The sequence below is a fragment of the Puma concolor genome, unplaced genomic scaffold, assembly GCF_028749965.1.
Source record: "Puma concolor isolate L17-30 unplaced genomic scaffold, mPumCon1.1.hap2 unalloc_scaffold_38, whole genome shotgun sequence".
Taxonomy (NCBI): domain Eukaryota; kingdom Metazoa; phylum Chordata; class Mammalia; order Carnivora; family Felidae; genus Puma; species Puma concolor.
The window spans coordinates 35,754-59,681 of record NW_028240245.1 but is presented as its reverse complement, the minus strand read 5'-3'; the positions used below and the strand labels follow the sequence as shown (position 1 = coordinate 59,681).

The following is a 23,928-nucleotide window of genomic DNA, read 5'->3' as shown; positions in this document are numbered from 1 at the left end:
GATTCCTTTTACTCACTACCCTTAAGCCTTCTACATTTGCAAGAAGAATCTATTTTCTAAAGCACATCATTAATAAGGATTAATGAGGGGCGCCTGGATGGCTTAGTCGATTGAGCATCTGACTTCGTTCGGTTCAGGTCATGATCTCACTGTTCATGAATTCGAGCCCCGCATCGGGTTCTGGGCCAACAGCTCAGAGACTGAAGCCCGCTTCGGATTCTGTGTCTCCCTCTCTCTCTGAGCCTACCCTGCTCATACTCTGTCTCTCTCATACTCTGTCTCTCTCTCTCTCTCTCTCTCTCAAAAATAAATAAACATTAAAAAATTTTTAAAAAAAGGATTAATGAAATACACAGCTTTGGATGGCATGGGCAAAGAATAAACACTGAACCTCCATAGCAAAGAACATTAGTATCTCTGTATGTCTAATGTACAGAGATATATGCAAACATTTCTTCCTTGACAATGAGGCTGGAGAGATGTTTATTCTGTAATTAGCAAAGTTAGAGGCATTTCTGATGTTTGTTTAGTGTAAACATTTCTAACTATACCACTTAACCATCATTATATTTTTAAAGATTTCATTTTTTTTAAGTAATCTCTATACCTAACATGGGGCTCTAACCTACAACCTCGAGATCAAGAGTTGCAGACTCTAATGACTGAGACAGCCACGTGCCCTTTAGCCATCTTTTTTTTAATGTTTATTTATTTTTGAGAGAGACAGAGACAGAGCATGAGTGGGGGAGGGGCAGAGAGAGAGGGAGACAGAATCTGAAACAGGCTCCGGGCTCTGAGCTGTCAGCACAGAGCCCGACACGGGGCTCGAACCCACAAACTGTGAGATCACGACCTGAGTCAAAGTCAGACACCCAACCAACTGAGCCACCCAGGAGCCCCAACCCCTTAACCATCATTTTAAACATCTATTTTTATGGTGGCATAAGCATTTCCACACCGATCACAGGAATCTGCTCCTGAAGCCAAGAGCACACTGTATGTTAGCTAACTTAACAATAAATTACATAAAAAATAATAATAAAAAAATAAACTAATAAAATTTCCCACACTGAAATCCCTAATCTGTTCTCTTGATAATTTAATATGTACTTGGTAATACTGCTTACATAATTCACCTGCTTAAATATTTCATATTTAAATATTTCATTTAGATTAAATTATTTAAAAATTCTGGGTTAATGGCATTCAAATTAATGTAAGTGTTCTATATTTTCTTGTCTTGTAGGTGACAATTTGAGGTTAACTTCAATTCCTCTCATTTTACTAAGCCAACTTTTTCAAACCTTTTCTGTAAAGGCCACACAGTAAATATTTTAGGCTTTGCAGGCCATATACGGTCTCTGTCACATATTCTCTGTTTCTCTCTCTTCTTTTCTCTTTTACAGCCCTTTAAGAACATGAAAATCATTCTGAACTCATAGGTTGTATCAAGACAGACCATACACAGGATTTGATCCATGGGCCATAAATAATAAATATAAATAAAGGCAGATGGTATATGAACACTTACATAACAAGGTTCATATGGGTGTCCATAATTGCTCAGACCTCATTACCCCTTTTCCTCTACAACTGAAGGGCTTTTTCCTAGATCTTGTCTATAAAATTAAAAAGTTGAAAACGCATAGGAGGTATTTAATGCTAGAGATGGGCTGGGTCCCCACAGACTTACAGAGTTATACAATTTAATAGAGAGAGTTACAGAATTCTACTGTTAGAAGAAATTGTTGCAATTATCTAATTTGAACCCTGTATTTTTTAATAAATAATATAACTAAAAACTCATAATAAATGATGAACTGATTAACTTACAAATACTGGAGGGATAGCAGGCCTTCAAATGTGTCTTTACGTAATTCGGTCAGATAATTTTCACTGAGAATTCTGCAAAATGAAAAGGTCATTTCTGGGTCAAAATGCAAAATAACTACAACTATTTGCTACACAGGACCGCTAGATGTGAGAGAAACCTGGGTAATGGTGCCACCAAATACACTAATTCTTATTTAATGTAGGGATGGCGACCTCTGCTGTTTGATTCAAATATTTTCTTCTCACATACTCCTTTGTCTCTCTCTCTCTCTCTCTCTCTCTCTCTCTCTCTCTCTCACACACACACACACACACACACACACACACACACACACCCCTATCCACTCTTCACACCAAAATGTACATTTAATGCCTACTCTCTGGATCACAAAATCTCTGTTAGAATCCAGCCCTGAGTGGCAAAAACATGGACAGAACTGCCACTTCCTCCTCTCTTTTCCCAAATTTTATTGTGGAAGCCCTATTTATAACCATATCAGTGCTACGAGTAAAGCCATCTAATTTTTTTCCCCAACCAAAAAGTATCTGTGAGAACTAAAAATGTGCATAAAATGCACATAACATAAATGCTCAGTTTAATATGTATAGAGTAAATACCCGTGTAACGCTATTTGTTCTTTCTACTGTTGGTGGATACTAGATTTTTCTAATTTTTAGTTATTATAAACAGTGCTGCTTTGAACATTTTTCTGTTTATATCCTAGTACACATTTGCCTAAGTTTCTCCAGGATTTAACAGGGGTACAAAATTGCCTTCCTAAGAGGTTGTGCTATTTCAAGCTGGCAGATTGAAACATGCCAGGTCTCTACCAAACTCCAAACTCCACCAAAGTCCCTAAGAATGATTAGAAAAGATACAATTAGAAAATCCACAACCTTAGCTCAAAGCCAAGGGAGTAGCTCTACAAACACTCCCCACCAGAAATGCCTTGGAGCCACCTACAGGGTGATTAGCTGGGATACTGCAGTAGGACCAAGGACAGCACATCAACCCCACATCCTTCCTCCTGGGATCTGGCAGCAAAGGGTGTTTTCTTCCAGGCAGGAGCCATTGGTGTTAGAAGGGGGCAGGGTCCCAGAACCCTGGAGGAAGGGTCTACACTCTGACTAGCCATTAGAAGTCACCTCCCACCTCTTCTTTAACTCTCAGGGGGACCTGTCACCAATAACAAGCCCCGTGGTTCATTTCACCTCTTCCTTAGGACCAGAAAACAGAAGCAAGTCAAATCTCAACTACAAAGATAAATTGCACTCAGGAATGACCATGTGGAGTGAGAAAGCCAATTCCATTCAGGACAGAAAATAAAAAACAAATATAACAGCTTATAGTCAATGACACAGTTAACAGAGAAAACACAAAAGGATTTGAGAATACCAACATTAATGGGGCACCTGCGTGGCTCAGTCGGTTAAGCATCCGACTTCGGCTCAGGTTGCAGTCCATGGGTTCAAGCCCTGCACTGGGCTCTGTGCTGAAGCTCAGAGCCTGGAGCCTGCTTCAGATTCTGTATCTCCCTCTCTCTCTGCCCCTCCCCAACTTGCACTCTGTCTCTCACTCTCTCTCTCTCTCTCTCTCAAAAATAAACACTATAAAAAATTTAGAATAGCATCATTAATATATCCTCAGATAGAGGTAAACAGTACATCTAATAAAAAGAACCAACTCAAGATTATATGAATGAAAAGTATTATCATTAGTAAAAAACTCAGTCTATGAGCAGCAGAAATGGTCGTTGAATAAATTAGAAAACTTGAGGGGCGCCTGGGTGGCTCAGTCGGTTAAGCGGCCGACTTCAGCTCAGGTCATGATCTCGCGGTCCGTGAGTTCGAGCCCTGCGTCGGGCTCTGTGCCGACAGCTCAGAGCCTGGAGCCTGTTTCAGATTCTGTGTCTCCCTCTCTCTGACCCTCCCCCGTTCATGCTCTGTCTCTCTCTGTTTCAAAAATAAATAAACGTTAAAAAAAAATTAACACAGAATTGCAATCGGTAGAGGTTGAGTTGGGATATGGAAGGGGAAACACCTTTCCTCAGAGCTACTGACTTCAAAGTTCTGGACCAAGAAGGACCTTAGAATGCAGTTAGTTTTTGTTTTTTTTTTTTTTTTTTTTTTTTGTATTCATATTTGGAGAGAATATACTCACAGTTTCTCAGCCCAACGGTATCCCTTCCATACATTTTCATCAATGTATTGGAAATTTCTGTGAAGAAACACAGTTCAGATCCTTGAACAGGTAGGAAAGGAATGAACGGAATAAATAAGAGAATCACTGGCAACCTTGTGGGGAATATTCAAATGCAGTAAATGCCAACTTTCTACTTTCCACAGCTATCAGCATCCCAGGTGGTGCAATTAATAAAGAGCTAGCGTGGGGCCACTGGCACAAACAAGGCAGCTCCTTAGAACCTGAACGTCCTATTTGTTCCATTCCTTGGGTAGATAACGCCTGTTCATTACTCTGGAGGTAAGTATTATTTTCCCCCAAATCACTTATGTGCCTAAAATGGTTCCTTCCACAAATCAATGAGAAAATAATAATCCAACGAAAAAAATGGTAAAAAATTTACCATTATCAGCAAACAAATGTAAAGAAGCCCTCTACTGAAACCTCTCTAGGTGTTAGAAGGATAAGGGAAATTAGAAATTAGAATAACTAACATGGAAAGATTTCTTAGACATATTGCATAGGGAAAAGCAACAAATCACTGGGCAAGGAATTAAAAAGTATCCCCTCATTAGGAAATTAGGAAAAAATGCAAAGGAAAGAGATGGGAAGGAAGGACACACATCAAAAAGGTGACAGGAGTTATCTTATGAGTGGTAGGGAGGGTGGGGTGGGATTTTCACGTTTTATCCTCTATACCTGTGACATTAAAAACAAAAAAAAGTATCCATGATAACTCATGTATCCATGAATTACACATGTTTAAAAGAAGCTATTAAATGCCTGAGGTTCAGTTTCAACCGCTAACCCTGCGTATGACTTTGAACCTTTACCTGTAGTTTTGTCCTCTTCCCTCAACAACAGCTTACCTGGTCAGTTTATATACACATTTTTTTCAGGGGAGTCAGGAATAAATTCAAAACAGATACCCATCTGCCCCTGTGCCTGGTGGACATTTCCAGTCAACCTGAAGCCTTCTGGTTGCTCCTATGTTCCCTGGTAAAAGATGCCTCAACTTCCATCATTCTCCTTTTCTGGGACAGAAGTTTCAGAGTAATATCTGAGTTTTCTCTTTCCCGTGCACACCCCACCCGCGACTGTCATCAGTTAGTCTATCTTGTCACTTCCTCCTTTGCAGTGCTCTCAAGGCTTTTCTTTCTACTCTTTTCAGCAACTCTGATTCGGCCCCTTGTTACTTTACCCCTAGGTTTTGTTAGAACATTCTATCTGGTCTCGCTGGATCAAGCTCTCCTCTCCAGATCGCCCTATATGGGGAACTGAAAATAATCCTCGTTTCAATGGTCTGTATCTCATGCTTGAAAACTTTCAATGGCCCTCTGTAACTCAGAATGTAACGTTCAAACCTCTCTAGCTGATAGTCAAGGTTTCTCGTAATTGGATCTTTAACTGCTTAACCTAATTCTTTTTTTTTTTTTAATGTTTATTTATTTTTGAGACAGAGAGAGACAGAGCATGAATGGGGGAGGGGCAGAGAGAGAGGGAGACACAGAATCGGAAGCAGGCTCCAGGCTCTGAGCCGTCAGCCCAGAGCCTGACGTGGGGCTCGAACTCACGAACTGTGAGATCGTGACCTGGGCTGAAGTCGGACGCTCAACCGACTGAGCCACCCAGGCACCCCTAACCTAATTCTTAATTCCTGATCATTCCTGCAGCCATGCCTTTGCCTAGACTTATACCCATTTTTTTCTCTATTTAACACATCAGAGCCACTCTTTAAGTCTCAGCTAAAGTGTTAGCTTATCCATGCAGCTCTCCCTGACCTCCATACTCCACTGAGTACAGAGTCTGCTGAATTCCAACACCCATGGTACCTCTTTTAGTACTTAATTACATGCCACCTCCCTTTTTATGACCATTTCCTTTCTTCCCACCTGTCATTTCATGTTCTGAAGACGATTTCATCCTAGTGTGGCGCCCATCGTACTTACTCTTGGGTTGGGCCCAAACCGAGTACTGTATGTGGAAGGCCGGGGGTCAAAGATGAGGTCTGGGGAATCAAAATAATAACAGCTAACACTCATATTTTGCCAGGCACTGATCCAAGTGCTTCATATGTATTACCTCATCTAGATCTCACAATAATCCCATGAGATGGTAGCTATCATAATTTCCATTTCACAGAAAAGGAAACTGAGTCACAAAGCTAATAGATGACAGACCTCGGCCCAAACGCAGGCAATCTAGTTCCAGAATCTCTACTCTTCACTACTCTGTTGTATCCTATTATAGAGGATGGAGCAAAAATGGGAGAGTAGAGGTTAAGGAATGAAATAATGGGGCTAAAAATTGGATAAGGAAAAAGAATAAGGACAATTACAAGTAAAAGATTGGAGAAGGGCGAACAGTAGTAAAAAGGAAAATGAAGATAAGGGATAGTTGACAAAGAAAAGGTAAAAACAGAAAGTCAGTCAACGTGGTTGGGGAGATGAGGAAGGCCCAGGACGACATTGAGGAAGAGACGGCCATGTCAAGCAGGAGGCAGAGAACGAACAAGTAAAGGCGATTCTTACAAGATGGTGAAGGTGCCGTTGTAGGTGTCGGGCTCCGGCTCGGGCACTCTGCGGAGCCTCTGCTGTAGGCTGAGACCAACACACGACAGTGTCTCATCTTTGCAGGTACAGCGCTCACATATTTTGAGGTCTGTGGCGGCATTCTGTTCTGGTTGCCAAGTTAAAGTTGTGTATGCCTTTTCTGAGGTATAGTTTACAAAATGCACCACAGAATGTTGAGTTGTTGGAGGAAAACCTGTCTCAAATGACTCTGGTTGCTGACTTACAGGAATTTCTAGGTCCATAGGTGGAACCGTGACTTCAGTCAGGTTTCGATGTTGACTCTGAACCTGTTCTGGATGTGCAAGTGTCACCTCAAGGTCCTTTGGGGGAGGAGCTGTAGTCTTCTTCAGGGTTGTCAAATGTTCAGCCTCTGTAATAGGTTCTGGAGTTATAGTAAGCTCCACATGACGAAATGGGATGATGGGTGATGCTGGATGCTGACCTTGATCCTTACTTGGAGTTGGAACTGTCACTTCCTGCTCGAATGGATATTGAACTACAACCTCCTTAGGTGGCTCTGGAGGCTGAGTTGGGGTGTCTCGCATGGTTGGAGAAGGTTCAGTCTCCACACTGGATCCTGCAGTTACAGTAAGTTCCAGGTCCATAGGTGGAACTGTGACTTCAGTCAGGTTTGGATGCTGACTCTGAACCTGCTCTGGATGTGCTAGTGTCACCTCACGGTCCTTTGGAGGAGGAGCTGTAGTCTCCTTCATGGGTGTAGAATGTTCAGCCTCTGTAGTAGGTTCTGGAGTTATGGTAAGCCCCAAGTCCACATGATGAGCTGTGACACTGGGCAATGTTGGTTGCTGACCTTGATCCTTACTTGGAGTAGGAACTGTCACTTCCTGTTGGGATGGATACGGAACAACCTCCTTAGGTGGCTCTGGAGGCTGGGTTGGGGTCTCTTGCATGGTTAGAGAAGGTTCAGTCTCCGTAGTGGATTCTGGAGTTATGGGAAGCCCTGGGTCCAAAGGTTTAACTGTGACTTTAGTTAAGGTTGGATGCTGAATGTGCTCTGAATGTGGAAATGTCACCTCAAGGTCCTCTGGAGGAGCGGTAGTCTGCTGCAGGGCTGAGGGATGTTTAACATCCGTAGTGGGTTCTGTAGTTACGGTAAGCACCAAGTCCAAAGGCTGAACTGTTACATTCGGCAACCACAGACGCTGAGCTTGATCCTGATCTGGTGTTGGAACTGCTGCCTCTTGATATACTGGAGGTTGAGCTACAAGTTCCTTAGGCGGCTCTGGAGGCTGGTCTGGGGTCTGTTGAGTTTTGGCCTTATTCAAGGTTGAAGGCTGAACCTGAACCTGCTCTAGATGTGCAAATGTTACCTCAAGGTCCTTTGGAGGAGCTGTAGTTTTCTTCAGGGCTGTAGAAGCTTTAACCTCCATAGTGGGTTCTGGAGTTATGGTAAGCTCTAGGTCCAAAGGCTGAACTGTTACATTAGGTGACAATGGATGACGAGCTTGCAGACCTGGAGTTGGAACTGTCACCTCCCGAAACAGTGGAGGCTGAACCACAACCTCCTTAGGTGGCCCTGAAGGGTGACCTGGGATCTCTTGCGTGGTTGAAGTTTCAACCTCTGTAGTGGGTTCTGGAGTTATGGTCAGTTCTGGGTCTAAAGGCTGAACTCTGGCTTCAGTCAAATTTGGATGCTGAGCCTGGACCTGCTCTGGATGTGGAGGTGTCACCGCAGTGTCCTCTGGAGGAGCTATAGTCTGCTGCATGATTGTAGAATGCTCAGCCTCCACAGTAGGTTCTGGAGTTGCAGTAAGCTCCAGGTCAGCAGGCTGAATAGTAACATTGGGCAAGTTTGGATGCTGAGCTTGCTCTTGTCCTAGAGGTGGAACTGTCACCTCATTACGGACTGGAGGTTGTGCTACAACCTCCTCGGGTGGCTCTGGAGGCTGAACGGGGGCCTCCTGCTGGGCTGGAGGAGTTTCTGCCTCCTTAGAGGGCTCCGGAGGTTGAGTTGGAGACTGCTGAAGAATTGGAGATGGTTCTACCTTCTCAGGGGCCTCTGAAGGCTGAGCTTGTACCTCCTGTTGTGTTAGAGAAGGTTCTATCTCCTTAAGTGGCTCGAGAGGTAGAGATAGGGTTTCCTGCTGGACTGGAGATGGTTCCACCTTCTCAGGAGGCTCTGAAGGCTGAGGTGGGGCCTCCTGCTGTGTGGAAGGTTCTACCTCCTTAGGGGGCTCAGGGGATACAACTGGGGCTTCCTGCTGAGTTGGAAAAGTTTCTGCCTCATTACCGGGCTCTGAAGGCTGAACTGGGGCCTCCTGAGGTGTGGGAGAAGGTTCCACCTCCTTAGGGGGCTCAGGGGATATAGCTGGGGACTCCTGGAGGACTGGAAACTGAGCTGGGGCCACCTGCTGGGTTGGAGACTCTGCCTCATTAGGGGGCTCTGAAGGCTGAGCTGGGGCCTCCTGCAGTGTGGGAGAAGGTTCTACCTCCTTAGGGGGCTCAGGAGATACAGCTGGGGCCTGCTGGGGGACAGGAGACTGAACCAGGGCCTCCTGCGGGGTTGGAGAAGATTCTGCCTCATTAGGGGGCTCTGAAGGCTGAGCTGGGACTTCCTGCTGAACTGGAGATGGTTCTACCTATCAGGAGGCTCTGAAAGCTGAGCTGGGGCCTCCTGTGGTGTGGGAGAAGGTTCTACCTCCTTAGGGGGCTCAGGAGATACAGCTGGGGCCAGCTGGGGGACTACAGACTGAGCTGGGGCCTCCTGTTGGCCTGAAGCAGGTTCCACAGCCTTACGGGGGTCTGGAGTCTGAGCTAGGACCTCTTGTTGGCCTGGAGAAGACTCATCTTCAGGGGACTCTGGAGACTGGGAAAGACGCTTGGACTGAGCTGGAGAAAATTCAACTTGCTCAGGGGGAATAGGAGATTGAGCAGGGACATCCTGCTGCACTGGAAGATGTTCAACCTCCTTAGTTGCCTGGGGACTTATGAAAATCCTCAGATCCACAGGTTTAACTGTGATATTAGGCAACACTGGATGCTGAGCTTCACCTGGACCTGGAGGTGAGAATGTCACCTCATGCTGTACTGGAGACTGAGCTACAACATCTGTAGAGGACCCTGGAGGCTGAGCTGGATGCTCATACTGAACTGGAAAAGACTCGACCCCCTCATTGGGCTTTGGTTGCTGAGCTGGGACCTCTTGCTGGATTGGAGAAGGTTCTCTACTTGCAACAGGCACTTGAGGCAGAGCTGAGCTCTCCTGCTGGCTTGGAGAAAGTTCAATTTCCTCAGGAAAATCTTCGGGTGGAGTTGAGACTTCGTGCTGGACTGGAGAAGATTCAACATTTTCAGGGGGCGCTGGATGCTGATGTGGGACCTCCTGCTGGGTTGGAGAAGGTTCAACTTCGCCAGGATATTCTGGATACTGAACTGGGGTCTCCTGCTGTGTTGGAAGTTTCTCCTGTGTGGTAGATTCTGGAGATTGCGTTGGAGTCTCCTGTTGAACTGGCAAAGATTCAACCTCAGGGGACTGTGGAGGCAGAGTTGGGGCTTCATGCTGGGTTTCAAAAGGTTCCACATTAAGAGGCACTGAGGGCTGAGCTCTAGTCTCGTGCTGAACTGGAGAAGGTCCCACCTCTGTAGTGGGTTCTGCAGTCATGGTAAGCTGCACATCTGGAGGTTTCAAACTGACATTGGGCAGGTTTAAATGTTGATCACGGTAGTGACCTGGAGGTGAAACTGTCATCTTATGATGCCATAGAGGTTGAGCTGGGTGCTCCTGCTGGGTTGGAGAAGGTTCCACCTCCCTGGAAGGCCGCTCTGGAGGCTGAGCTGGTTGCTCTTGCAGGGTTGCAGAAGATTCTATCTCCCCTGGAGACTGAGCTGGAGTCTCCTGCTGGGTTGAAGATTCTGCCTCATTAAGGAGCTCTGCAAGCTGAGCTGAGACCTCCTCCTGGGTTGGAGAAAGTTCAGCTTCTCCAAAAGGGTCTGGAAGCTGAGCTGGGGGTTCCTGTTTGCTTAGAGAAGGCTTAGCTTCCTCACGAGGCACTGAAGGCTGAGCTGGGGTCTCCTGCTGCCTTAGAGAAGGATCAATCACCCCAGGAGGCTCGGAATGCTGACCTGGGGTCTCCCGCTCACTTGAAGGCTCAACCTCCTCTGGAGGCTTACCCGAGGTCTCTTGCTGGGTTAGAGAAAGTTCTGCTTCCTCAGTATGTTCAAGAGGCTGAGGTGGGGCCTCTTGCTGGGCTATAGAAGGTGCAACACCTTTCTCAGGCCCTGGAGTTGTGGTAAGTTCCACATCTAAAGGCTTACCTGTAACCCTGGGAAACATTAAATAATCCCAACCTGGCATTGGAACCACCTCTGGGAGCCTTTGATGCTGGGTTAGCTGGTCATTCAGATCCTCATCTGGCCCTGGGGGTAGTTCTCCAACGGAATCCGTGTCCAGGAATGGAACCAAAGTCTCCGTCAACTCCTTAGGCGGGGCCAACATCTGGGCTGGAGCAGAGGACCCCAGGTAATTAAAGCCCCCCAGCCCAGCTGGGGGTGTAAGCGCCTGGGGCGATTCGGGTGGGGGATCAGAGGAGCGCGACGACCAGGGCTCAGCCGCCTCCAGGGGGTCGGAGGTCAGCTGGGCAGGGTCCAGGGCCCACTCTGGAGGCTGAGCTGCCTGGACCAGCAGCCACAACGGTTGCCACATAAGGACAAGCAGTGGGGCCAACAGGCGCAGCCGGGACATGACTTGCGGAGGCTCCGGGGCGCAGCGACCCAGGCGAGTGGGGTACTGGCGCTGGGAACTGAGCGGGAGCCAAACCATTATGGCAGCCCCCTGATGCGCGCGTGCACTGTTAGCAAGTGCGCGCCCCTCCCCCGCCTACGTCCCACCCTTTATTTATTGATATCTTTATTTACGCCACCTTTATTAGCTCCCTGGAGATGGGCTCTGCACCACCAGAGCGGGCCCTTTTCCCAGAATCACTTGGGGCCCAGGCCTCCCTCCACCCTGCAAAGGCCACCACTCCCCCCGTCCCTTTGGAGGAATGGGGCGCCTGGGTGGCTCAGTTGGTTGAGCGTCTGACTTTGGCTCAGGTCATGGTCTCACCATTCATGGCTTCGGCCCCGCATTGGGCTCTGTGCTGACAGCTCAGAGCCTGGAGCCTGCTTCAGATCCTATGTCTCCCTCTCTGCCCCTCCCCTGCTTGTACTCTCTCTCTCTTGTTCTCTCTTCAAAATAAACATTAAAAAAGATGTTTTTTGAGGAATAAATGCTTATTGTTGTTTTAAAAAATTTTTTTTAAATGTTTATTTTGGAGAGAGCAAGAGACAGAGACATAGAGTGCGAGTGGAGGAGTGGCAGAGAGGGTCATAATCTCGTGGTTCATGGGTTGGAGCCCCGCATCGGGCTCTGTGCTGACAGCTCCGAGCCTGGAGCCTGCTTCAGATTCTGCGTCTCCCTCTCTCTCTGCCCCTCCCCAGCTCACGCTCTTTCTCACTCTCAAAAATAAATAAACATTAAAAAAAAAATCTAAAAAAAAAAAAAAATTCACAAATCTAGCCCCAAATTAAGCTCTCAATGACATGAAACACATTTTTGCTTTTTTTTTTTTTTTTTTTTTTTTTAACATTCTGTATGTGGCACATTAGTATTTTCTTTTAGAAATTATTTTGGCAACTTAATCCCTAATTCAGGGCATCCATGTGAGTGATTTACAGAAAAGTTCTTCAGCAAGATATTCATGCAAGATATATATGAGATGCCTACATCTGGGTGACACATCCTATTTGAATGGCATAATGGTTTCAAACGCTGTAGTATAATCACATTTAAGGCCATAGTTACTCTGTTCCCAAATCCTTGAGATTCTGTTTGAGGGGAGCTCTAAAAGGCTTGTGTCCTCTCCTATGTCCACAACTGTGGGAGTGCTCTGATGAAATTTGCTCTCCAAACTTCAAATAAGGGGTCAGAGCCAAGGGTCAGGACTTGAGGAAAAGCCCCAGAAATCCCCTGCAGTCAAAAGCAGTTTCTGAGTTTCACATTTCCCAAAGGATGATAGAGCTAATGCCAAAGTCTTCCAAATTCTGCTGGTTGCTTTACATTATGGCTACAGTGGCTATGTCACCCCTGAACTTTAATCTCCACATACTTGAATTAAATCCTGTAGCTCGTCTTCAGTACTGGCATCTGTGATCTCTTCACAGGGTCTGTATTCCACAGCTATTTTACCACTTTCTGAAATAAAGTGAATAAGGATTGGAAAAAAAAAAAAAAAAAAGAGGGCGCCTGGATGGCTCAGTCAGTTAAGCGTCTGACTTCAGCTTAGGTCATGATCCCATGCTTCATGAGTTCAAGCCCCATACCGGGGTCTCTGCTGTAAGCACCAGAGCACACTTCAGATCCTCTGTCCCCCTCTCTCTGCCTCTCCCCTGCTTACTCTCTCAAAAATAAACATTTAAAAAATCAATAAAGTTAACAAGATCAATTCAGAATTTTCCTTGTTCTAAAACTAGCTGTATCCAATGATAGCACCCAATAACTAGACATTCTTTTTATTTATAAAAGCAGAAAATAAAAGCATTTTCCTAGAAGTTTTCTCATCTCACACTTCAGTTTTTAATCATACCTATGTGTGAAAAAATACATATGAAGTTAACGACTGTGTGGTTCAAAAACGCTATCATCTTAAGAGATAGGAACTAAGGAATAATGACACAGGAAGTTAAAACTATGGAAACAACAATGTTCAAAATCAGATGACTAGACAGTAAGGCATTAGGTAGAGGTCAGTGTGAGTTCTGGAATAGAGACCATGGACTATAGCTGATACTTCATATTAGAAACAAGGCCAGTGTCTACTCCCCGGAAACAAAATCCCACCAGATACAATGAACAATGCTTTGGAGAGAGGGAGAGGGGGAGGGGGAGGGGGAGGGAGAGAATGCGCTTGGACAGTTTATTGGCAGAAACTGGCCCATGTCCCTTATAGACAATACAATTCCCCTTAAGGCAAAGTACAGCTACAACATTTTGATCGTGTACAAGGGATACCAGAGCATGTTAGGGAGAGGTCAGCAACCCAAAGGTTTAGTTTGGTTCTTAAAGGTTGTTACTCAGAATTGACAGCTAATGGAGATTCTACCTGATGACCAGGGAAGTCAACTTTCACTGCAAGAGCTGTCCAGGCTGGAAGCCTGAGACCAATCCAGGGTCAACTCTTATGGGCAAATAAGGCCTCTGAAACTTAGCTAGGCTTTCTTAGTCTCTAAGCCTGCAAGACTGTGAAGCGGCGAGGGCGGGGTGGGGGGGGGGGGGCGATTGTCTGGGGACTCATTACTAATTATAAAGTTCCCTTGGAGCACAGCCTGTAACATTCACACCATTGTAGAACGCAATAGAGAACACAATCGATGCTATTCAATAGCCTGACCACTTTCAAGGTTCACAAAAATATAGCTGACCCTAATATAAGAATCATATTCACCCAATAGGTCAGTGCCAAAAACAAAAACTGAAGCTGAATGGATTCCAAAAACATAATCTAATAAATTCTCCAACAGGAAGACGATGATAACAAGTTAACATATTTTCTCTGCTTACCATGTTTCAGGGATAGTTTTAAACTTTTCCATCATCTCATTTGCTCTTACAATTCATCCCCCATGAGGTAAGTTGAATTACTACCTTTACTTGGCAGATAGAGAAATTGCAGCGTAGAGAGATTAAATACTTCAAATCTGACTATAAAACCTAAAATTGCATAAGAAATCTAGGAGACAGAGCTAAGATTCAACACCAGACGTCCATAGCTTCAAAGTTTTTTTTTTTGTTTTGTTTTTTTTGTTTTTTTTTGTTTTGAGAGAGAGAGCACATGGCATGTGAGAGTCAGGGAGAGGCAGAGAGAGAGGTAGGGAAAGAATCCCAAGCAAGCTCCACGCTGTCAGCACAGAGCCCAACATGGGGCTCAATCTCACAAATCGTGAGATCACGACCTGAGCTGAAATCAACAATTGGACGCTTAACTGATTGAGCCACACACGTGCCCCCAAAGCTTATACTCACAATAGCATTCTGTGTTATGAGCAAACAATCAAGAAAGAAGACTGGGTCAAACACTTTCTGTGTGGACAGAGGTAAATCACTGTATATCTATATACTGGGGACAAAAATATTTGTGGTCATTTTTCTCACAAATGCCACAAAGAACAAGTTTGAGACTACTGCTTTGAAAGCATTTGGTGAATAAAAGAATATGAAGTGTTTTCATCCAATTAACTTTTCAAAATGAGTTTATTTGCTCGTTGAAACTGATATACTGCAAGGACAATCAAGTAAGTCTTACCTAAAATCACAATCAACAGTTTCTGGAATGCATCTGACACAGCCTTCTGAATAGCAAGCTTCTGGACTGTCCGCCTTTTCATAAGAAATGATAATGGCCCTGCATCCAACCAAAACAAATGGATTTAACATGCCTATCTGAATGATAACTGATTTGGGGGTTATATGTGTAAAGGTGAAAATACATCCATGATTCGTCGTTCATTATCTTAGCAAGTAAGGGCAGGCACAACACAAGGCTGAATGACTCTGCTGTAGGTATATCCTGGCAGGGCACATTTTGACTGCCCTGATCTACTCCAGAAGTTTTGGAAGTACCAAAAGGGAGACTCAAGCCAAGAAAGTGGCACAGATCTCACATCGCTCGTAGATTTCAAATGGACAGGCGGAAACTCTAGTTTCAGACCCTACTGCAGACCCTACTCTCCTGTGCATCAAGGGCTGGAGTCACATGGGGAGAAAGGTTCGGTGGTAGTGCACATGACCGCCTGGTCTCTTCCTGGGCATCACCCAAGGGAGCCTTACTCCCTTAGCCTTGCTAACAGCCCTGCCCCTCCCGGAAAACCCTAAGCCTAAGTGCTGTAGGCACTGGGAGAAAACACAGTACCAATGGGAATACCTTTTCTAGGCATCTGTATTTGACTCTTTACACTCCAGCCCTTTGATAGGAGGCAAAGGACTCAACATTCACACAAGAGTTTATTTAAGTCTTTAGATGATCACTTTGCTGGGATCACTGCAGGCTGCAAGAGATATGTATTTGAAGGACTATTTTAGCACAAGGCGAATTCTTAACCAAAAATGGGAAAAACATTACTTCCCTCCTCCTAAACTTCTTGGCAGAAAGTCAGCTTTAGAATTTTAAAGTTAAAGGTTCTTTCAGGTATTGCCTGAGATAAAAGCCTGTACCGTAGGCCAGAAAAACTCTGCCTAGGGCTTTAGGAGCTTAGCAAGGGGGAGGGCTGGATGATGAATCTGAAAAGATGAGTTTTTAGAGAGAAAGAGGGATTCTGCCTCCCCTCCACCCCCACCCCCACCGTAAACGGGCCTTCCTCCAGGTTATCCAAAGGCTCCTCGGCCATGCCAGCTCCGGGACTCCGGCACTCATAGGATGGCAACACCACCTCTAAAGCACAGAAGAATTTCAGGCTCTGCTTCTGAAGTGGTGGCACAGTATCTTCATTTGCCCTTTCTTCAAGGTCAGAAAGATCCTGAAGCTGTTAGGATTTTATTTTTTTTTTATGTTTATTTATTTTTGACAGAGAGAGAGAGAGAGAGAGAGAGAGAGAGCGAGCGAGCGAGCATGAGCAGGGGAGGGGCAGAGAGAGAGGGAGACACAGAATCCGAAACAGGCTCCAGGCTCTGAGCGGCCGGCACAGAGCCCCACGCGGGGCTCGAACTCACAGACCGTGAGATCATGACCTGAGCCGAAGTCGGACGCTCAACGGACTGAACCACCCAGGCGCCCCGAGCTATGTTGCAGAAACCAAATACAGGCATGCAGAGAGGATGCAGAGGAAAGCGGTGTAGAAAGGAAGACTTCCTGGCGGGCGTGGGCTTGGAACTGGGTTGTCAAGGTGGTGGTGGTTAGAGGGGGAAGCGCCCCCGCCAAGGCTGACAACAGGGCTGGCGGGTGGGGTGCGTGGACCACACACAGAGTGCTCTCTGGCCCTGGGGCCACGGAGGCGGGGTTTCATCCCTGAGCGTACCCGGGGGGCAAAGACTGGAGGCTCCCCTCTCCCCGGGGTTAGCAGGTTAGCGGCTGGCTTCGGAGCAGCCTCGATTAGCATTATCTTGCTCTGGAGGCTGGGCAGAAGGGAATGGAGGTCTTCGATGGTAAGCTCCAGAGGAGAAGAGGGAGGTGACTGACGCAGAAGCAAGAGGGGGCCACTGGAAGCAAGTTCCTAACCCGGTTAAGAAGTGATTATGCGGTCATTTTCAAGGGCTATGCCGGTTACCAGGCACCTCCCAGGAGGTCCCGGCTGGCAGGCTGCCGATTCACCATTACACCTGGGATGCGGAGCTGGGCCCGGTGTGCAGCTGGGCAAGGAGCCCGGCCTCAGGCAGCTGGGGTGGATCTTTACAGATGAAAATGATGGGTAAGGACTCTGCTGTTGCCATAGAAACTGACTCTGGATGGATGAGATATAGTTCAGTGGGTAACGGGGAGAATGACACCCACCGCCAGGCTTCGCTCTGGAACCCACCATTCCAGCCGTGGTCATGGGCTCTGTCCACCGCCGTCTGCGTCCCCTACGGGACATCACAAGCCGGCAATGTGTGTGCCAGTTCACGTCAGTATCTGAGGGGCTCGGGAGAGGCCCTCAAATCCGAAAAGCCTTTGGTATGGCTCCTGCCACCCCAGTTAGCTGTGCCTGGCGAGAATATGGGACAGTGCCAGGCCAGGGGATTGTAGTTGGGCTGAGGGCCACAAACTAGCACCAGGCCAAGATGGCCCGGGGAGGTGGCCCACAGGCAGCAGGAATGGCGGGACACTGGCCCGGGAGTAGGTGACCTCCACTCTGATTCCAGACCGACCATTACCGACTGGCTGAATGATCCCTGGCAAGTCACTTTCCCTGAGGTCAGCCGTGGTGGTCCCTAGGGACCCCTTCCAGCTCCACTTTCCCTCTGTTCTGGGCTTTGGAACCCGACGTTTTCATCTCAGCCCCAAGTGTCAGCCCACTGAACTGACCTGCCGTGGCACAGGGTACCCGTCCCCCGTCCCCACCCCCGCGCCCAGAGACAAGCCCAGGACTTTCCCAGGCTGCCGCACAGGGTCTGAGACAGGCAAGATGCCGGGGCGGCCCCCATCCTGCCAGCCTCTGCTGCTCAGGGCCATCCTGCCCCCGAGCTCAGGGGCGTCTGAGCACACAGAGGGACGTTCTCCTGTGCAGAGGGGTGGGGAACGGAGCAGGGCAGAGAGTAATGAACCTGCTTTCAGATACCCCGTACCTGGCCTTCAAGCCCAAGCCCGAGCCCTGCCCCCACTAGGGCACACCCCTTTGCTCACACTGTTCCCTCGGAGACCTTCCTCCCAAGCTGCACCTGGTCAAATCTGACTCATCCAGGGATTCGGTGCCATTGCTTCCCCCAGCGAGTAGATGCTACCTGGTACCTATGGCGACAGAGTTTGAGTATTTTACTGTTGTGAGCTAGATGGGCGCGTTGTTCAAGGGGAGTGTGGCCGACTGTGCTTCCCTCAGATGGCCACACCCATGGGTTTATCCCACCCCACCTGCTCTTTCGTCACACTGTGGCTGATGGATGACACACTGTGGGGGAGTGGGGGGGAGGCTTGAGACTGCAGAAAGATGTCCTGTGACTTCCAAGGCTTGGCCACAGAAAGGATGCAGCTCCCACCTGGCTCTCTCTCTCGGGCCACTCACTCTTGGAACATGAGGCTGCGAGGAAGCCTTGTGTAGACGTTCCAGTGGACAGCCCCAGCTAAGGAGCGCAGCGGACATCAAGCACCAGACATGGGAGTGAATCTCCAGATGATTCTCCTCCCCGGCCGTGGAATCTTCCGGCTGAGGCTCTAGCATCATGGAGCAGAGGTGACCCATCCCAGCCATGCCCTGTCCTAAGTCCAGACCGTTAGAAACCAGGAGGTGTAGGGGCGCCTGGGTGGCGCAGTCGGTTAAGCGTCCGACTTCAGCCAGGTCACGATCTCGCGGTCCGTGAGTTCGAGCCCCGCGTCAGGCTCTGGGCTGATGGCTCGGAGCCTGGAGCCTGTTTCCGATTCTGTGTCTCCCTCTCTCTCTGCCCCTCCCCCGTTCATGCTCTGTCTCTCTCTGTCCCAAAAATAAATAAACGTTGAAAAAAAAAAATTTTTTTAAAGAGCACAAAAGGTCTCGGCTATCAGGTGGTCGGCAGGAGGGGCTCTCCGGGAAACCACGTGAGGGCGAGGGGCCACGTGTGGCCACGTGTGCCTTCTCAGAATCGTGCATTCTGTAATTTCGGCAGTTGTGGGATTTCTTGGTCTCAGTGGTGCCTATCGTAGCAGCCACTTTCATGGTAAGTTCAGTAAACGGAAAAAGACCCAGATACCAAGTGATGCCAAATTATGGTTCGTCGCAAGCACAAGTAGCAGCTGCGGGCGAAGGGAAGGTGGTCACTTGTGGACTCCTCATACTTCAGCTCCAAAAGAAAGGACCCCAGACTCAGGGCTCTGTCTCACCACCAAAGTAACAAAACGCGAGGATACGTAACCAAGACGTCAACGCGGGTACCCAACTGGTGGATGAGGCCAGAACGAAGGGCCTCCTCCCTGTCCCCCAGAAAAGCCCCCACCTTCAAGGTCAGTCTCTGGGCCCTCAGTCCGTCCAGCATACTGTGCCCGCCTCCGGTGAGGTCGTCCATGCCATGGTGAATTTTCTGGAGGGAGGAGTTGAAATGCAGCGAGCTATCCATTGGGATGGTCGTGTCGGAGTCCTGTGAAAGAGACGCAGGCACAGGATTAGCTCTGCCGCCTGGTCAGCTCCTGGGGTCCCAGCGGGTCTGACTGCTCCGCCTGTCGGCCAAGGCCAAGCCAGAGAGACAGCCAGATGCACACGGCCTGTGAATTCCTGCCTCTCCACCATGACCACCACTTAAGAAGGAACATCAGTCCTGCAAGGTCTTGCTGGGCTTCTCCTGAAGGCTTTCTCTGACTACTCCCCTATTAACTTAGCTTGTTCCAAATGTTCCTTTCCTTGGCTTTCCCTTAACACAGTATTACAGGTTTGCTTTTGTTCTGCAGCTGTTTTATCTACAGCTGTCGCTGCACTTAGACGGAGTCTGACTAAGGACAAAGGAGACGAAGGCCTAATGGGTAGTCGGGATGGGACAATTCTCCTCAGCGGTCCAGAAAGGGCTGTAAAGAAATGAAGGAAGAAAAAAACTGACACCGATCAAGTACTTTCCACCCTGATGCCCATTACCCCAAGCTCACTTAATCCTTATCCTAACGTTATAACACAGTTACTGTACTATCCCCATTTTAGAGGTGAAGAAACTGAAGCTCAGAGAGGTCTAAGATCACACAGAGCTGTTCAGTCCAGCGGGGCCTGTATCTCACTACTGAGTGCAGAGCCGGCCCTCTTAACCATCCTGTGGGAAGAAACACTGAGACTGGCCTCAGGGCTCTAAGTTTACACCAGAAGCGGACTGGATACAGAAGGCAGTCAGGACTGGCCATAGATCCCTTCTTTCCCGCCTCCCGACAATCGCACATTCTTCTGCCATGCCCGGTCATTCTCCCCTCTTTCAATCACCACGAAGAGGTTCAACCACCTCTTCCTTGCTGCATACGTTCAGAATCACTTTTCATGCACCTGCTCTCAGTGCCCCCTGCTAACACGGGAGCGTTTCGAGAAGCAGGCGGGGACCACAGCTTTTCACTTTTTCACAAGCTTTACTTTCACAAGCATCTTCAACAATGTTCTGCATACAGCTAATGCTCAGTGGGTCACAAGACTCCAGTGTTTGAACGAATCAAAGAGAGGCTTCTCTTCATTCGACAAGCGTTTATTGAGTGCCTTCTGTATACAAATCGTTCTTACCCTTCCGCCTGAAAGGGTAGACCTAATTGGGCATTATCACTCAGAAAAACATACCATAGTTCCAGCTCACAGAGTGACCGGCAAGAAGTTCATTTGGCAAAGTCAACTTTGATTAAGGGGCACTGCGTGCAGAGCACCGCACCGAGCTGATATGCAAACAAAAGAATTCTGAGCGACCATCCCTGACCTAAAAGAGGTCTGAGTACCCAATGCCATAGTGATCAAAAGCCCACACACCTTTTGGCATGTTGTAGAGTTCATTACACTTTTGAAAGGCAGCTATGAAAACTTGAAACTACCGAAAGGAAGGAAGGAAGGAAGGAAGGAAGGAAGGAAGGAAGGAAGGAAGGAAGACAGACAGCTGCGCCTACCACTATGCCTCCAACACGTCCTCATCACACTTCTGAATTGTTAATCAGTGTTACTTGACTGCTTACTCTAGAGAAGCAGAAACTACACAGGCACATTCTGAAACACTCGGGGAAATTTGCCGCAAGTGTGGACACAGCAGAGAGACTTAAGCATCTGTGAAACGTGGGCTGATTTGAATTCTGAGGGCAGGCTTAGAGAGCTAAGACCTCTTTAGAAAATGAACCTCTCTGTTAAAACAAAACAACCCAAAACCCACCTCACTTGGTGGAAATACATTATAAGGGACCTGAAAAAGGCCAGTGTGTCCTCTAGCCATCAACAGCCATGTGCAGGAATGGATCCTATTAAGACCGAGGGGCAGGGGCAAGGGTCTCCCAAAAACCAAACATGCACACCAACCAGGCCACTTTCGAACAGGCTCAAGTCAAGCAATCCATCCAAAACAAAAGACCTGTTAACAAATTCCTCCAAATTGCTGCTCAGATTTGGGGCAAAAACATTTTAAGGCATCTGACACGGGAACCACACACATACACAGCACGGTGGCAAGTGCCTGCAGGCAGCTTTGAAATGCTGCCCCTCGTGACAAATGGTTTCCGTTCTCATCATCTGTCTCTACCTGATCAGAAACCGTTTCCACCATGGGAACTTCCACCTCTCAGTCAAACCCAGGTCATTTTCACCCCTGCCCACTCCTTCACTTTAACTGCTTCCACTTCGGGTTTTCGTGTTAGAGAAGGAGGTTCCCTGTCTAGGTCTAGTGTCTGTGGCAAGGCACAAAGCCCACTGTTACTTCCAGTCCATCGGCTGCGGACACCCCCTACAAAGATGAAGCTCCAGGACCCGAGTTTCAGTGGCGACGAGCTGCCGAGTGCCTGTAGACACTGCCCCCCCACCCCCTCCCGCCCCCCAACCAGGAGCCTGGCTTACGTTAGTGGTGAAGGTTCGAGACAGAAGTTCCTCTCGCTGTCTCTCCTGCTGCTCCCTGGCGTATCGCCGATGCTGGAAGTTTCTGAGAGAAGTCTGCAGGTGCTGGACATCACACTTTAACTGGTCAACACGACTGGAATTGATGGAGACAGAGATTACATTCCAGAAACCCAGGGCCGCACATTCTGAGCGGCCAGCCTTCGTATTCAAGAAAGATGCTTCCTTACTTCTCCCTACACCACTGCATGCTGTCCCCACCAAAATGATCTGATTTTGATCACTGATGTTGAAAACAAAGAAGCGGCCTGTGGTTAAAGTACGGTTGTAGCACAAGAGATCCCAACAGCTTCACTTAAGCATCTGCTGGTCTCTGATTCTGGATGCATGACAGGGAACAGGTGACAGGAAGCAGGCTCAACGACCTCTCCCTGACCTGCCATGGATTATATCGCTTTTCAAGAAGGAGCCCAAGGGCACCTTTCGAGTAAAGCAACAACAAAGTTTCATAAGAACTTTTGGGAGCAGGGGCTGGGCTGGAGGTGGTGAGGGTTTTCATTTGAATTTCATGGCGGAGTATCAAATGTTAGATCAGTTATTTCATTATAAATCGGCTGACTGAAGTGATTAAGGGCAAGATTTCATCTCAATCCAAGAATGCAGCAGGAACCAGAGGGCAGTGCACACCTCCCTGGCTGCTGGAGGCTTCAAGTAAGGCCACGGGTCTGGCCAGAAAAACGGTATTGGAGGCAAAATTTCAAAATGACCCAATGTAAGGAGACACAGGCTTCTGAGCCCCTAACCTCACAGGCTTTTTATTTTCAGGAAATATCATTGAAACGAAACCGTGCCCTTTAGAGGGACTCCATCTTCACAGAGTCTCAGTTTTTCAATGTGTAAATGGATTTTCAGAATATCTGACAGCCTCCCCTGGACAAGAGGCGTCACAACACTCACAGTTTGGCATTCTGTCTTTTGTTCGGGGGCTCCTTGCTGGACAGAATCTCCAGACGTTCTAGATGGCTGAATATCTGGTCAATGCTTGCTTGGATTTCGTTTTCTACTACTGCACAAAAGAGAAAAAAAGAGTAATTGCTGGAAAAGAGACAGCTTAAATTAGAATGATACAATAAACATGTCTTTTTCCATATCCAATAAATTCAAAGAAACCCATTCGAAAAGGAGAAAAACGCATATCGTACTGAATAATGGAAAAAAATTCAAGTGATACGGATTCTGTAAATGTCGCTCTAAACACACACACGCATATATACATGTAGCTGTTAATGTCATAGCAATGCCAATTGTTTAAAAAGCTACAGATAAGTCTGTAGAAATATATTTCCTGCCTTTAGAAAATACAATGAATATTTGGGTTGTCCAAATAAAATATTTTAAGCAAAATGCAGTATCTTCTGAAACAGAATGAGGTCTCTTTTCCTTTGAGATTATTCTCAGATACGAGTTAGAAATATCTAGTAAGAAGGCTGCCAATTGAATTCCCTACAGTAATGAGGTTAAAAGAAAAAAAAGCACAAAGGGGAAGATTAGTGTGTGAAACACAGGGAAGAGCTCCCTTGAGGCTTTCCATAAGGACGGGCAGGCTGATGCTGGAATCCCCAAAATAGACTGAATATCACTAGGAAAGGCCCAGGAAAGAATCCACAGAGGTAAAGATATGATAAATACAGTCATTTTCCTTATCCCTCTTGATAAACAGTCAACATGGCCTCTTTTCCATTTCTAATCATGTGACAGTGAGACTGCTGGGAAGGCAAACAAAGCAGATGGATAGGAACTAAACCGCGTACAAAAAGGGCACCCAGGGGGGCGTCTGGGTGGCTCAGTCGGTTAAGCATCCGACTGTGCCCGACTGCTGATTGCAGCACAGGTTGCGGTCTCACGGTTCGTGGGATCGAGCCCCACACCAGGGTCTCTGACAGCTCAGAGCCTGTTTGGGATTCTCTCTCTCTCTCTCTCTCCCCCTCTCTCTCTGCCCCTCCCCTGCTTGTGTGCTCTCTCTCTCTCTCAAATAAATAAATAAATAAACAAACAAACAAACAAACAAACAAACAAACATTAACCAAAAAAAAAGGTACCCAGATTGCTTCTTGCCCAATAAAGACACGACAGTAAAGAAGCAATGTGACCCTCCTAGGCCAACCTGCAGCAGCTAACATATGCACTCTAGATTAGAAC

At 47.3% G+C, this 23,928-nt stretch overlaps 2 protein-coding genes and 1 pseudogene across 12 annotated transcripts in view; all 3 read right to left on the bottom strand.

The window, feature by feature from the left end:
• The window catches only part of LOC147571237 (leucine-rich repeat-containing protein 37A2-like), a 35,191-nt gene extending 31,150 nt beyond the window's left edge, over positions 1–4,041 (bottom strand). For 2 of the 5 annotated variants that reach the window (XM_086696504.1, XM_086696505.1), the window contains exons 1-2: positions 3,995–4,041; positions 1,834–1,905 (exon numbers count right to left, since the gene is read on the bottom strand). Coding sequence is in view for 3 of the 5 variants with exons in the window: in XM_086696503.1 (XP_086552629.1) it covers positions 1,834–1,925 (92 nt within the window). In the remaining 2 variants the exon portion in view is untranslated. Of the gene's footprint in view, positions 1–1,833; positions 2,094–3,994 lie in introns of those variants that run through there. The other 3 variants (XM_086696500.1, XM_086696502.1, XM_086696503.1) reach the window with 2 other exon arrangements.
• A 1,246-nt stretch (positions 4,042–5,287) lies between these two features.
• On the bottom strand, positions 5,288–15,362 carry LOC147571236 (uncharacterized). 7 transcript variants are annotated; one of them, XM_086696497.1, is made up of 6 exons: positions 14,889–15,362; positions 9,304–11,348; positions 7,400–8,740; positions 6,547–7,030; positions 5,659–6,023; positions 5,288–5,431 (listed from the first exon to the last, which is right to left on the bottom strand). In XM_086696497.1, the coding sequence occupies exons 1-5, from the start codon at positions 15,017–15,019 to the stop codon at positions 6,011–6,013; spliced, it is 4,014 nt and encodes a 1,337-aa protein (XP_086552623.1). In that variant the 5' UTR covers positions 15,020–15,362; the 3' UTR covers positions 5,288–5,431; positions 5,659–6,010. The 7 variants fall into 7 exon arrangements, with proteins under 7 accessions (XP_086552623.1, XP_086552625.1, XP_086552620.1 ...); XM_086696499.1 differs by having other exon boundaries at positions 6,547–7,622; positions 8,280–8,740; XM_086696494.1 differs by adding an exon at positions 12,696–12,781 and having other exon boundaries at positions 6,547–8,740; positions 14,889–14,996.
• Positions 15,363–15,567: 205 nt separating this feature from the next.
• Positions 15,568–23,928, bottom strand: part of LOC147571235 (pleckstrin homology domain-containing family M member 1-like) — a 37,813-nt pseudogene continuing 29,452 nt past the window's right edge.